Source organism: Tinamus guttatus, unplaced genomic scaffold (genome assembly GCF_059628265.1).
Source record: "Tinamus guttatus ecotype Peru unplaced genomic scaffold, ASM5962826v1 Tinamus_guttatus_pri_ptg000038l, whole genome shotgun sequence".
NCBI classification, from domain to species: domain Eukaryota; kingdom Metazoa; phylum Chordata; class Aves; order Tinamiformes; family Tinamidae; genus Tinamus; species Tinamus guttatus.
Genome location: NW_028288572.1, coordinates 1698351 through 1712363, shown reverse-complemented (window position 1 = coordinate 1712363; position 14013 = coordinate 1698351). Strand labels below are relative to the sequence as shown.

Genomic DNA, 14013 nt, shown 5'->3' with positions numbered 1-14013 from the left:
ACTGCCAAGTGCCCTCTCTAGTGTCACTTTAAAATGTCTCACTGATAAGGCTTCCACACGTGTCTTGAGGTTACTCTTCACCCTAATTACTTCTTTCTTTCCCCTGATGTCCTGCCCAACATGTGAGAGCTCCGTTTTTGTGAGCCAACTCCCTTGGATCATCCTATTAACACTCAGTGACTTCAGTTCAATATGACCATAATTTTTTAAAAAGCTACATTTGAGCACTCTTGAGCTTTTATTTTACTCACATCGTGGCCAGGAGGCCCTTGTGGCCCAGGGATACCAGGTACACCACGAGGACCCTGGTAGGCAAAGAAGAAACAGACTTAGCGAAATGAACAGCAGTATCAAGTGACTGTTAGCAATGACTGCAGTCAGAGAGAGTTTAAGAAAAAAAAATTGATCCTATTCTGCGCTATCACAATTGTCATCCACTTCTGTGCCTCAAAGGACTTTGTATGAATCACTAAAGTGAAGCTTTACATTCTTTCATTGGAAAAACAATAATGAATTTTCATTATAGGCAGGCAGGTTTATTAACAAGGAGAAAATATGATTGACCACAGGACAAGAGAGCAGAAAAGGTGCCAGTCCATCAGCACTGAGCTAGTACACATGGGATGGGCTACAGTGCCTGAATTTCATGCTAGGGGATAGGAAGATCATGGTATCCAGTTATTTCTTCCACACTCATGGACTGAATCCTTTTAAAACTATAGATTTGTGAATTAGGTTTGTTCTGTGAATACTCAAAACAGGTTTTCTGTAAGACTTAAGCAGGCAAAATGCTTAAAAACATTTAACTTTAAACCTCTGAGCAACCTCATCAATTACAAAACATACAGTGTAATTACCTGCCTCAAAATACATTTTGTGAATGAATGTTTAAACCAGTAACATATTGTTTCCAGCTTTGAGTCCACCAAGAACCTGAATCAATCCTCTCTCACAAACCTCTAAAACAGAATGGTAGTTGACAATATAGAAGTGAGGAGGTCAGGAAACACTTTGGATGGCCTTGTGACAATACCATCCTTAGGCAAAAAGAAACAAATTAAATATGCATTTACAAAAATCACAAAATAAAATAAAATAAAATAAAATAAAATAAAATAAAATAAAATAAATAAATAAAAAATTGCCCCCTCCCCATAAAATCTGTGTGTAGTTAGAAAGACATACTGTACCAATGATCCTTTGTCTCCTGGGGGTCCTACAGGGCCCTGTGAACAGAGCAGACACAGCAATCAAAATAGCAGCAGAGATCAACATTAACATCCCACTTCGCTGGGGTCAGAGTTGGCTCCAAAGCACAAAGATATGAAAGAGTAGAGAGGGATAGGCCAGGAAAAGGAGCAAGTTTCACAGGACGCTCACCTGGGCTTGAAGGATGAAAAGACAAGGCAGATTAAACGGAAAAAAAAAAAAACAAACAAGAAACAGAAAGATAAAGGAAATGTCAAAGCTCAGATTAAAACACGGAAAGAAAGTCCAGTGAGCAACTGCTCCAGTCAACCGCTCCACTGCTGATCAGCCAGAGGGGAAGAGTGGGATCAGGCCATTCTCATTCACATTTCTGTGACTGGCTAGATCTGTACAGGTGTTGATAAAGGTGCTGATCCTGCTCTTTCCTCCAACTGTCCTCATGCGTGGCTGCATGTGCGTGTGTCTGTGCACCAAGTGTGTATGTCCTGGTTGGGAATGTGTGCTTAGCCTTGCTCCAAGATGGATCTGAGGATGCAGAACTGCAGCTCTTGGACTGGGATGTGGCAAACCTCCTGGGTCCCAGAGCAAATTGTATTTATCCCCTCTAACACAAGGATAAACATCCCAGAGGATGAGCAAATTCTTCAAATAAGGTCAAAGTAGAGAGTTCAGTGCGGTTGTGTCTGTTATTCATCTGGGGATGCAACTTAAAAAGGTACAGTTGAGTACACAAAGCTCACAAGGAGGCATGCAAGTTCTGTAGGAATATCATAAAAGTGATGTATTACTCATACTGGGCAGGGATGAATCAAGGTGGTATCCAAACATATCCAAAACAAAGCTTGACCTCACACCTCTGGAATTGTGCTTAAAGAGTATTGAAAAATCCAGCATTAAGTGTAGGGACAGCATGAAGTTAGATTTATCAACCGGTATCATACAGCACTCTGATACACCATTTCAAGCTAAAATCTTGTACTAACTGGGAAGCTATTGTATTTAGATAACCCTGGATAGAAACATTGCCTGGGGGACTGCCTTTACTATTCTGACATAGGCATAATATGAGGGGGTGTACAAAGTGTTGTGAAGAGTGCAAGGACTCTGGTGTCCTCTAGCAGCTACAGCTAGGATTAAAGTTTGCTTCCTCCTAAACATGTTTTGCTTGCACATTCAATGCACATTTGGAAGCACTCTTAAATCTCCATGATCTCAAGAGAAGTCATTCCTGACAGTAGAACAGTCTGATCTTCATGACATAAATATCCAAACCTTTGGGGGCAGAATCCCAGACATACCTTGTGGCCTGCTGAAAAGGGTGCAACCTCTTGCTGAACCTCTGCAGGGAAACTGGTGATGACGGCTTTCTTAGAACACAGCCCTTCAATCAGCCTGGTTTTGTATTTATCAGAGCAGTGGCTGTGTCACTGATGTGGACCTGTGTGTCACACCCATCCCTTCTAATGGGGTGAGAGCAAGGTTAAGTCTCCCCATTAGCCCAATCCTTGTGGCTCAGCACAGATCTCAGATCACATCCACCGCCAACGCGCCAAGATGTTGCAGGAAAGCCACAAGTAACACACAGTGATATCAATCACTCTGATAGCACTTTCCTGCCTTTCTCTTTCAACTAAAAAACAACTGCATCAGGAACCCTCGCAAAACCTGTAGACATCTGAGTCATGAAGAGCCGCCTCTGGGACAGTTTGTGATTTGCACATTCAGTGCCATTGGTTCTTGGCACAGCTGAGCACAAGGAACCAGTTGGCAATAGCTGATTTTTTGTCTCGTCACAGGCTGCTACTTACAGGGGGTCCAGCCAGCCCAATTCCTGGCACACCTCTATCTCCTGGCTGCCCAGGGAGGCCAGGAGCTCCTCTCTCACCCTGAAACAAAAGGAAGAAATTAAACAGCAGACAAGCTTTGTGCACTGTGGAGGGAAAAAAAAAAAAAAAAAAGATGCTGCAATGCAATACGGATTTACAGTGAAGGGTAACACAGATCCTGCACGGATCCCCTCCTCTAAGCTGTATCACATTGAGACAACGCAAAGATGTGGGACAGTGTCACATTATGCCACAAATTCTGCCTCCCCGCTGCAGCTGGAGCCCCAGCACGTACACAGTTACGATGCACAACACACAGCACTGTGGGACCGCAGCCTCGACAGCCGGGTGCACAGCACCCCCTCCAGCAGCTCACCTTTTAACAGCAAACTTTCAAATTACCTGCAGGCTATTTGGCCCTGCTCATGGTTTGAGAAAATATTAAGCATTACAGCTTTCCTTTCTCTACACTTCTGTGGTAGGCAGCAAATAGAGCTAAATACAGATTATATATCCAGGGAAGATAGAATTGGAAATGTTAGGTTACATCCTACTGTTCTCCTTCCCTTTACCAGGACAGGTCTGTTCACAGCAGTGTATTAATCCTTTTCTTATTATTATTATTAACAAATAACCCAGAGGATCTATGACACTGAACAGCAGACTATATCACAAATGGAGAGACCTCACTTCTAGAAGACTGAATTTTCAGCAGTAAAAATTGCAAGGCACAGACAACCATTTGACACTGTTAAATGGCAATTACAGACAGAGGGTTAGGAAAGAAAAAGAATGTGTTGAGCTACAGTACTTAAATTTAACGTCTGTTCTCTTGTTGTAGGGAGAAATATCAAATAAGATTTTTATTGATTGCATTGCAGTTGTGAGATTCAGTCTCATGTTGGCAGCAGTCTTGGACCTTTTTTATGTTATTTATTATTATACTATTCCCAGCTATTACTCTAGAAATTGTTACCCATGGATTCTGCCTGCCCAAAAGTCTGTCTACAATATACCTACAATCTCCTACTCTTTCCACCCCCCTGACTTTCCTTCTTTTTTTTCTTTCTTTCTTCTTGCACTAAGTTCTGTTTATAAAGAAACAGTACTTTGGTTACAGCAAATATCTTTTGATTAAAAGACTCAGGTAGATTCCTTATCTGTTATTTTGTTCTTAAATATAAATTCAGTACAAAAAGCTCAATAATATTTTTCCATGCATAGTTAAAATTTCTAGCTTCTCACCTTGATATTGAATAGCGTATTTCATTATGTTTCTTTCAGTGATTTTTTTATTTTTTTATTAGTTCTTACACTATTATTATGCCTGTGTTCTGAGCTGTGAAAGATATATATGGGGTAAAATACATTTATATAGAATGCAGTAAAACAAACGGAAAAATTTCAGAGTAGTTTGATTATTTCAGAATCATGGGACTTAGATGAAACCTCCACTTATATCATTTTACATAGTCTGTTTGAACATCTCACTTATCCAAACAGTCATTTTAATTAAAGATTTTTGGTCTTATCTGTTTAAAGATTCAAACAGAATCCAGATGCCCTCAGAAAAAGTATTTTTGTTCTTTTATTCCCTTCTCTACTTGCTATGCACTTTTAAAGGAATAAACACTAACTTCAATTGAACAAATTAGTGCTGTTATCTTTAATCAACTAGCAAGTCTTTTCCTTAGCTACAATACAGGAGAGCACATCAGTCCTATTGAGAAATAATAGATTTTCTCCTTGAGACAGGTGAAGGAAATAAATGGTACAGAGAAGTGCTCTTAAAAGTACTGACAGGTGGTCTCAAGTGTTGTTCATCCTTTAAGCTATGCCAACATCTCTCTTGTTGCACAGATTAAAGGTCATGAGGGGCTGTTTGCTTTGAAAAATCATACAGCATTTAGCCCTTAGTCTTAGTGTTGAACTCACATAAAACTGGAAAAAGAAAGTAATGTGAGAAGTGAGCACAGTTAGCTCATGTCTTGATATGTGCATCTACAGAGATAGTGGAAAAGTAAAAAAAGGAACCTCCTCCCCTTCTCTAAAAGGCTAGGAAAATTTTGAGTAAAAGTGAAAAACAGACCAACTTTTTGTCATAACTTTTCCTCTGGTTCTCATAACGCAGGAAAGTAGTTCGCAATAAACTAAGTGCTCACCTTATGCCCAAAGGGTCCTGGCAAGCCTGGTGGGCCTCTTTCTCCCTAGAATGACAAAATCAAAACCAGAAAAGAGTCAAAACACAGCCAAATAGGAGCTTTCCCCTTTGAGAAAGTCAAAGTAAAAGGAGCCTGCATCACTTCACATCGCCCTGACAATATTTTACTGATAACTTGTAATCATCTAAGTTAAATAAAAAAACAGATTAAATAAATAACCTGTTAACATTGCTAGAATTATATATTTTAGGAAACTTCTTGCAAGCTATGCATTTTTGTATCAGTCACACGGACCTATGTATCCATGGCGGTTAGCCCCTGGGGATGTCTCCATTCCTGATGGCCAACATGGCACATTAAACAGAGTTTAACATTCAGAAATAGAGCATCAGCTCTTTCTCCCTTTAGATGACGTAGTAGGATCCACAGCATTTTGAAGCAAGACAGACTTTGATATCTTCAGTCTACAAGAACTTGTGACAATTCAGCCTAAATCTACACCAAAAAAATTATTTTTGCCCTGCAGAAGTCATGTATGTCCAGCTCACATCAAACCTGTTCTTTCTCAAATGCAGAACTTGCCAGTAGTTTACCTGTTCTCCATCTTTACCCTTGCCAGGTAAACCAGGTTCTCCAGCAGGCCCTGGTTGTCCAGCTGGACCAGGTACACCTGGTTTTCCTTCTGTTCCTGGATCACCCTGTAGAAGACAATCCACCAGACCTGTTACTAACACCATAAAGACCACTCATATACATATATATATAGATCGTTCATAGACACTAAAAGCTACGCATTTTTAGCCTTTTACTTTTTTCTTGAAATTGTAGGAAGTCCTCTGCTAAGGGAAAACTTTTCCTTAAGTAAACTCAAGGTATTTTTGCCTTAAAAAAAAAAAAAGGGGAAAACAGTGCAACAAAGAAACAGTTATACGAGAAAAACTTTGATTCACACATGACCTTGAAGAATTTTTATTCAGACGAGGATTTTAAGTCAACAGCCCAAGGTGTCAGAAGAAGGAAAAAAGGTGTTTTTGCACTGCAACATTGTCAGAAAGGCATCCTTAGCAAGTAAACTCTCTGCCTTCTCTCCTCCATCACAGTCCTGCCTGTTGAAGCTCAGGGACCCATTAGATATTTTGGGAGAGTATATAATTTATAGCTGAGTCAAGGACTCAGGTGGATCTTGGTTAATAGGTAACACTATTTGACAGGAGGGGTTGGGATGCATCCCCATTTTGAATGTGTATCTTGAATATATGAAGCTGTGTTTCTGATTAATTATTTATACTTATACTCTGGCAACCAAAGATCAGTGTTCCAGAGTGCTAGGTACTGTGTAAAGTAAATAACAAATTGCAAATCCCTGACTGCAGAGAGCTCACTGTCTAGCTATGAGATGGCATGTAACAGTTTGGCAATTCAGACGAAGGAAAACAAGAAAGCTGAGGTAATGGCACAATTACAAGCGCTTATCAGGAAAGCAGAAATCTGTTTTACAACCAATGAAGGCCACTTTTCCTTACAGCTTTGGATTTACAGTGGTAAAAAGGCATCTCAGAATGCACACAAAACATCAAATCCTCATTCTGGTCAGGTGGTGACAGCAGATCATCATCATTGCATAAAGGTGTTAACACTGTCTTCACTGCATCCAATTCTGTCTTAGTGATTTTACTAGGTAAATTAGAAAGGCACAACAGGGTGAAATCCCTATAGCATGTGTAATGAAGAAGGCTAGACAAGATGATCTAATGAGCTGTTGTCTTCTCTAGGTCCATGAACCTATGAAATCACTTCACATTCAGACTGCTTCTATTGCAGGTTATTTAAATTGCCACGGTAAGAAAAAAGCAATCTGTGAAAGAACAAACTCACCTTTTCCCCCTTTTCTCCATCTTTTCCTGGTAGTCCGGGGTCTCCAGGCACTCCCTGGAGAGAAGAGCACTTTGAAGCTTAACATTTTCTTTTTAGCAGTATTTTATGTTAAAGAAAATGGACAGATCTATGTGGTCAGTACAGTATATCTCAAGGATTAGTATCAGTTTTACCTTTCCCAGTTCAGACAACCTGTAATCCAGGAAACAGCACTGAAGAGCTGTGCACCAAGTACTTAAAGGAGTTACTTTTTCCAATATAGAAAAGAAATGAGCAGCTAAAGCAAAAAGTGAGTTAATCCCAGATTTGTTCATTCTCTTTTCATCAACTATTTTTTCCTTCTGTGAAATCCTCAGCAGTTCCTGGTACATTACAAGAAAACCCCAAATCATCATTTCTGTATCAGAGAAGCCACATGTCTCACAAGACTTATTTTTTATGTCTAATATTCTCCAAATGCATGCAATGGAAAACTTAGCTATGTTTATTTTACCATATATTTTAATTTTCAATCGTTTTCATGCTGAGGCACATCTGAGAGGATTACTTGTCAAAATGGACGTGATTTAGCTCCAATTACTAAAACTTCATAACTCACTAAAAGGGGAGCTTAGCTTTACTGAATGATTCTCCATTTTAAGATGATGCGAAATGATGATTTCACATTGACTTGACTTCAGCAAGATTGGACTTACTTCCTCACAGAACTGATGCAGTAATTATTTTCTTTTCTGAGCCCATAAAAATGATATCCAAATATCCTAGTTTTCATAGGTACAAATATACCAAGGGCAGACTCAGAAGTTTGAGTAAAAGAGTATAAAATGGGAAAAGGTCTTCACCTTGCATATTAATCTCCATTTTGAAAATAAATCAATGCATTAATACAGGCAAATCAAATGTAGAGAAGAAATCAGTAGAAAGCTAAACCAGTGTACCTGCAAGCATTGCCAACACTGGGTCTAACTGCTGCTTTTCACTTATTCCAGAGTAAATCCAGAGCAGCCCCAAGCACTATAGAGGAGATTACACTGATAGAGCATGGAGTAAGATTTACTGAAAGATTTCTACACAGACCAGCTCCATGATGTAAAATTTAATGATGGTGATGAACCGCTCTGTTCGAGGGTGCCACTGTATTGATTTCCAGGCTCTCATCATAGGATCAAGGACTTACACGCTCTCATAATAGAAATAGGAGTCAAGTATCCAATCTTTTCATCAAGAAGCCATGTTTACAAAAGGAAGGACAAATGGAAATGAGGTTCAGGAAACCCAAAGAGAGAAACAATAAACACTGTTTTGTTTTGTTTTTCCTTCAAGAACTGGCAGCAAATAACCTTCTGCAAAATTTGATGCGGAATGAGACAGCTTCATGCTTCCCCTTGCTACAAATGAACACGGAAATAAGTTGCAGGGACATGTCATTTCCAGGCTTCTCCAGATCTTTCGATGTAATTACAAAACAAAACAACAACAACAAAAAAGCAGGAAAACGCAGACTTTTGAACTTGGTAGTACACTCTGGGGACTGAAAAACTGAACTCATTAAACAAAGAAATCAGGGCACAGATGGGAAAACAAATACACTGGTGCACACATACCACATTTCCTGGCAAGCCTCTTGGACCTGGGGGTCCTGCTGGTCCAGCTGCACCCTGTTTTAAGAAAATGCAATGTGTGTGTGCGCATGTAACTTACATAATTCACAATGTGTATCAACATAGGAAAAAGAAGCTCCAAATTACACTGGAGTTCAGATCAGACTAGGTGTTGTACAAGGCAAAAAGTAGCATTTTTGTGAAGTACTTTGTAGTAAAATGAAGGATAAAAGTGCAAAATGGATGGAGACTCTCCTTGTGACTTTAAAATTACCCACCATCAAAATAAATTCTAAATCTAGCTCAGATGCAGAAAGAAAGGTCTGATCCTGAAACATTAAAAGATCAGAGAAAAATGTGTTGATTTGTCATTTAAAAAAAAACTAGGTCAACACAGTATCCTTTGCTGACAATTCTACCCCTTTCTGCTCTGAGCAGCAATTTCTGAAAACTCTCCTTTACACAATATAGATCAACAGCACAAAGCATGCAGGATACGATACTTCAGAACTACTTGTCATTGTCTACAGCTGAAAGCTTTTTAAGATGGAGTTATCCAGCATCTCCTAGTCAGCACAGGAGTATGTTTGGGGTTACCAAGCTCTGTTCAGACATTTTCCTCTAGACCTGAGAGGCTAATGTCATCCTCTTTGCAGTTGCTCATCTCCCTGTACTGGCCAGGGTCCATCAGTCGCCATCAGTCTTCTTCTAAGCAGAAGAAATTCTGTCAGCACTCTTAGTCCATCTGGGTATCAATCAGACAGGCTATCTGAAGGCATCTGCATCAGCAGACTGAATTAGTCTAGTTGACTTGGAGCAGATTATGAGGAAATCCTACCACCTCTTGTACTGGAAAGGCTGTGTAGCAGTATCGTGCAGAAGGAAAATGTAAACCGTTCAGAGATGATTAAAATCTTCCACAGCCAGCACAGCTCTTCACCAAGTGAATGTCTTATCTGGCACCTTTGTCTCGCTAAAGGAGAATTAAAGAGTTCCTAATTTCTGCATTTAGAGCAGTGGCGACTACCTTCCAACCACCAATTTATAGGGAAAAAAAAAAAAAAAAAAGATCAATGGATAGACCTGAGTTTGGGGAAAGGGGTTGACATTATCCTCCTGTCCTCTTTCCCACTCCAGCCCCCACTGCCCCCTTCCCTTGCCCCTACCCCCCCAAAAAAAAAAGAAAAAAGGTTATAGATTTCTTCATTTCAGAGTGGTAGAGAGCTGGGGAGGGATGGGACACGAGGTTCAGATATTAGTGTAATGCACTGCTAGAGAGAACCTCTGAGCACTGACCAAGAAGGAACACTGAGCACATGAAGAAGAAATGATGAATTTCAGCACACTCAGACGCTTCATCAGTATCTGCTGTAGCTTCTTTCTCCCTGTCACAAACATTCTCTCTCCAAATCACAATTTCTAATATTTCTTCAGATTTTCTTTGCTGCATACAGAAAAGTATATGGCATTTCATGTAGCCATGGAGGGCTTACACTCTGCCTGCAATAATAAAATGAGATTTGACTCCTCTGCTGTTCCTTAGTACACAGTGAGACAAGAACAGTGCTCCTCGTGACAGATCCCTTGAAAAGTGGTATGTTGGGATTCTTCTGGTGATGATTCTTCCTTAGAGAATGAAGAATGAACTAAGAAGTCTAAAACCAATCATGATCAAAAACTAATTCTGGCTGATTTGGTGCAAGCTCATTGCACCAAATGGCTGTCTGGTCTTGGCTGCTATCACAGTGCAGCAACAAACTCTGCAGACACCTCATTCAGAAAAAAAAAAGGGGGGGGCGCATTTTATTAGCAAGGAGCTGGACTGACTGGGGCATTGATCTGTTTGATGCAGCTGTGTCTCTTTGCCCACAAGCAACAATTCTTCTTCCAGTTGCAGCTTAGGATGTGCCACATGCATGATCAGATCAAGACTATAAATCTGCTCCAAAGTCCCTTCAGGTGTGTTACTGCTAGTGGAAAATAAAAAAAATGCTCCAAGTGAAGCAGTTACTTACAGTCTCTCCAGGGCTTCCAGCTTCTCCTCGAGCTCCTTTCTGCCCCTTTGAACCCTGCACAAAAAATTAAAATAAAATATTTCAGTTGATTAGAAATTGGTTGGAACTGCCTGCCAGACAAAAAGACTCCGAGCCTTTGTGACGCCTGAGCATGCACTAGGCAACGATCTTAGCTAATCAATTCACATAGGAGTTAACGGCTGAGGAAATGGCTCCCGGGTCTCTATGCAGCAAGAAAATGATATAAAAATAAAGCTCTGAGATGTAAGAAGAATTACTAATGACTGATCAGTTCAAAGACTGTTTCTCAACATTTGATGCTGAAACTTGTAGATATTCATCTGAGTGAAATTCCTTCCTCTCCTCAGGCCTACTAGACACTTAATTGTGGCTGAACTCTGATGGTCTCCCTGCACAGTGCAAGTTTTGCCTGTGGTTCTTGATCATGAACAACAATCATTCAAAAAGGGTCATAATACACCCCAGTGCAGAGGCCTGCATATGTGTGAGTTAAAAAAAAAATATTCAGAAAAATATATTCAGAAGACACTTCAGACTATAAATCCATATCACGCAAGCCATGCTGAATTCAGAGCCAAATGGACCAGGTTTGAATCTGAACACAGTGAAACATTTTGCTAAAGTGCTGTAGCTTCTTAGCTGGGAGACCTGTGGTTCAGTGGCATCAACACCAGATGCTCTCTTTGAAGGACCCTAAAGTTGGAAGTCTCTTGGTCCACACATCAAGCCAGAAGGATGCTGAATTTTTGGTTTGATCCTCCTCAGGTCGCCCTCATGTCTGGTAAGAGTAGAAGCTCTTGAGCTTACAAAAGCAGTGATGAAGAAATGGGCTGTTAGCATACAGAGGAAGAATTATTTGCAGTGATCTACATACTGAAGATACCCTTCTCCAGTTACGTCACAGATTTTGTTCAAGGTTGGTTCTTACCTCAAGTCCTGCAGGTCCAGGGACACCCTGTTCACCTGGGACACCAGGTAATCCCTGCAAAAAAAAATACAATTACGAAGTGAAGGAGCTGAAGGAGATCTTTCTCCCACCACTTAGGGAAGAAAGAGCCATTTTATTGTGCCTATGGCTACACAGGGCTCTCTCTTCAGAACTCCCTCCAAAACAAGAGCAAGAGAAAATAAACGGGATAACCAAATCTACAATTTAGCTAGGCCTTATGACTTTAAAAGCATTATTAAAGAATAACGCCTTTACAAAATTGCTACCAGCCAAGGTCTGTCTAGAGATCCCCACAGAGCTCTTCGCAGCCATTAAGTCCCCAAGCTACAGATTATGCGCCTGATTTCAGGTCTGTATAGGCTGTCTAGCCTATACAATTTATACAAAGCTAGATGCCTTTACAGTATTGTGGGCATTTCAATATGTGAAAGAAGCATCCTGACTATAGGAGGAGTCTGTCCTACCCCTTTCCCTCCAAAAAAAAGGAGGCCTTCATGTCTTCCATTTGTTAAAATTCAAAACCAAAACTGAAAAGCTTTGCTGTGCTTACAGGCTCTCCGCTTGTTCCTCGATCTCCTTTCTCCCCTTTTGGTCCAGGTTCACCCTGTTGTAAAATAAGAAGAAAGAAATTAAATCTATTTCCTGGGCTAGAAGTCTTGCCAGTCGTGTTCTGCAAGACAGCTGTTTTGTTAAGGATATATTTTTGACAAAGAAGAGCTGATATTTGAATCTCCTGCTACATTACATAAAAATCTGGTATTCTTCAGTCAAAAGGACAATGCAAAAGGGTTGGATCGTCTCGCCAAGGAACAACCCACACAGGTACAGTTTCTCATCTAAAAGATCCTGATGCAGAGGACTTTGAAGTCAATGAATGACTCTAAGATCTGGATTAGGCTGGAAGCAAACATTCCCAGCCAAACAGTCGCAGCTCATGCTTGATGTCTGGGCCCTGAAGAGACAAACCAGAAACCCATGTTCTTTGCAGTTATTCGTTTTGTCTAGATTTCTGGAACTGCCATGATACCACATGAAAAAAACCCTCTAATACTACTTCAGATAACTTTTAATTTAAAAAGTTAGTACTTTTCCTTCACAGAAAATAGCTGTTAAGGAATCTACTATCCTAATACTCAATCAATTCTGAGATGTAGTATTCAAATTTGATTATATTATCAGGACAGATGATCTGAAATGCAATGCCAGTAGCAAGAAGATCAAAGACCCTAAACTCTGTTGTCTCCCCATAGGATCACTGGCCTAATGTCCTACAACAGGGTAAAGTATCTCATGTAAAAATAGGGTAAAAGAAAGGTGCTCAGAGTCTCACCTTAAGCATTTTCAAAAATGTGGATCACATAGCCTTTCCTGGTTTTGTTAACACCTTCATATACCCAAGTAACTTCCCTCCCCTCTGCAGTATCAGCATGTTATTTCATGCAATTCCATCATTGACCAAAAGAATCAATTTGCAGTAAATTGCTCCTTGTTCAGAAGTTCATCAGCTTTATTCTGAATTCTTTAATGATAATCAATAAGCCCATATTTCTGATTTTTCTATATGGAAAGAGAACAGCACAAAATCATGGAACTATGTGGAATATGCGAAGCACTGCATGAATACTCACATTTTTATATATATAGTTATGAACATATGTATTCAGCACTGGAAATCATTACTTATTCATTATTTATCATGCAAGGTGTCTCAATTATGCAGTCAAGAAATAGTAAGAACATCACTGACTTAAGCTACAGAAGGAATAGTGATTAGTCAAAATGCAGAGTCCAGGAACAAATCACTTTGAATTTTATTCACATCAGCTATTTGCCAGATCATTTCTGTAACACCTGGGAAATCAAAGTCCATCTGCAAATGATTTCTTAACAAACAAAATAAATGTAACTGCATACATATTATTTACGTGAATATTTAGTATGTGGTATGAATAAATATTATAATTTATATGATAAATAATAGCAAGAATTTTACTTCATAATGTAATGCCCAGTTAGACCAGCTCTTAATCGGGCAGTCCTTGATGCCATCTAGTGGCCTTCAGAAATATGACTGCACGTAAGGTGCTTCAATAAAGTGATCCTACCCAGCAAGATAGCTGTGCTTGAAATTTGTTCTGTGCAGTGACACGTTAAGCACTGAAATCCTTTTGAGCTCAACAACAAAGCCCAGGCACATAGCAACACATTTGTAGATAGCAACAGTGTTAGTGGAAATAAAAGCGCATGTTGTGAAGGAAAACATGAGTGCAAAGGGAAGAAGTAACTCAACAGGTAAAGATGAAAGTCTTAATAATTTTCTCCTGTCTTCTGTTTTTTTCCTTGTTACTTCAGTTG

General features: G+C 39.8%; 1 protein-coding gene across 1 annotated transcript in view; it reads right to left on the bottom strand.

Annotated features, from left to right (window-relative positions):
- The window catches only part of COL22A1 (collagen type XXII alpha 1 chain), a 187385-nt gene that overhangs the window by 34505 nt on the left and 138867 nt on the right, over positions 1 to 14013 (bottom strand). Inside the window, exons 33-42 of the mRNA XM_088535206.1 lie at positions 12209 to 12262; positions 11638 to 11691; positions 10689 to 10742; positions 8677 to 8730; positions 7073 to 7126; positions 5791 to 5895; positions 5198 to 5242; positions 3018 to 3095; positions 1191 to 1226; positions 252 to 305 (exon numbers count right to left, since the gene is read on the bottom strand). Of these exons, the coding sequence (XP_088391332.1) occupies positions 252 to 305; positions 1191 to 1226; positions 3018 to 3095; positions 5198 to 5242; positions 5791 to 5895; positions 7073 to 7126; positions 8677 to 8730; positions 10689 to 10742; positions 11638 to 11691; positions 12209 to 12262 (588 nt within the window). The remainder of the gene's footprint in view (positions 1 to 251; positions 306 to 1190; positions 1227 to 3017; positions 3096 to 5197; positions 5243 to 5790; positions 5896 to 7072; positions 7127 to 8676; positions 8731 to 10688; positions 10743 to 11637; positions 11692 to 12208; positions 12263 to 14013) is intronic.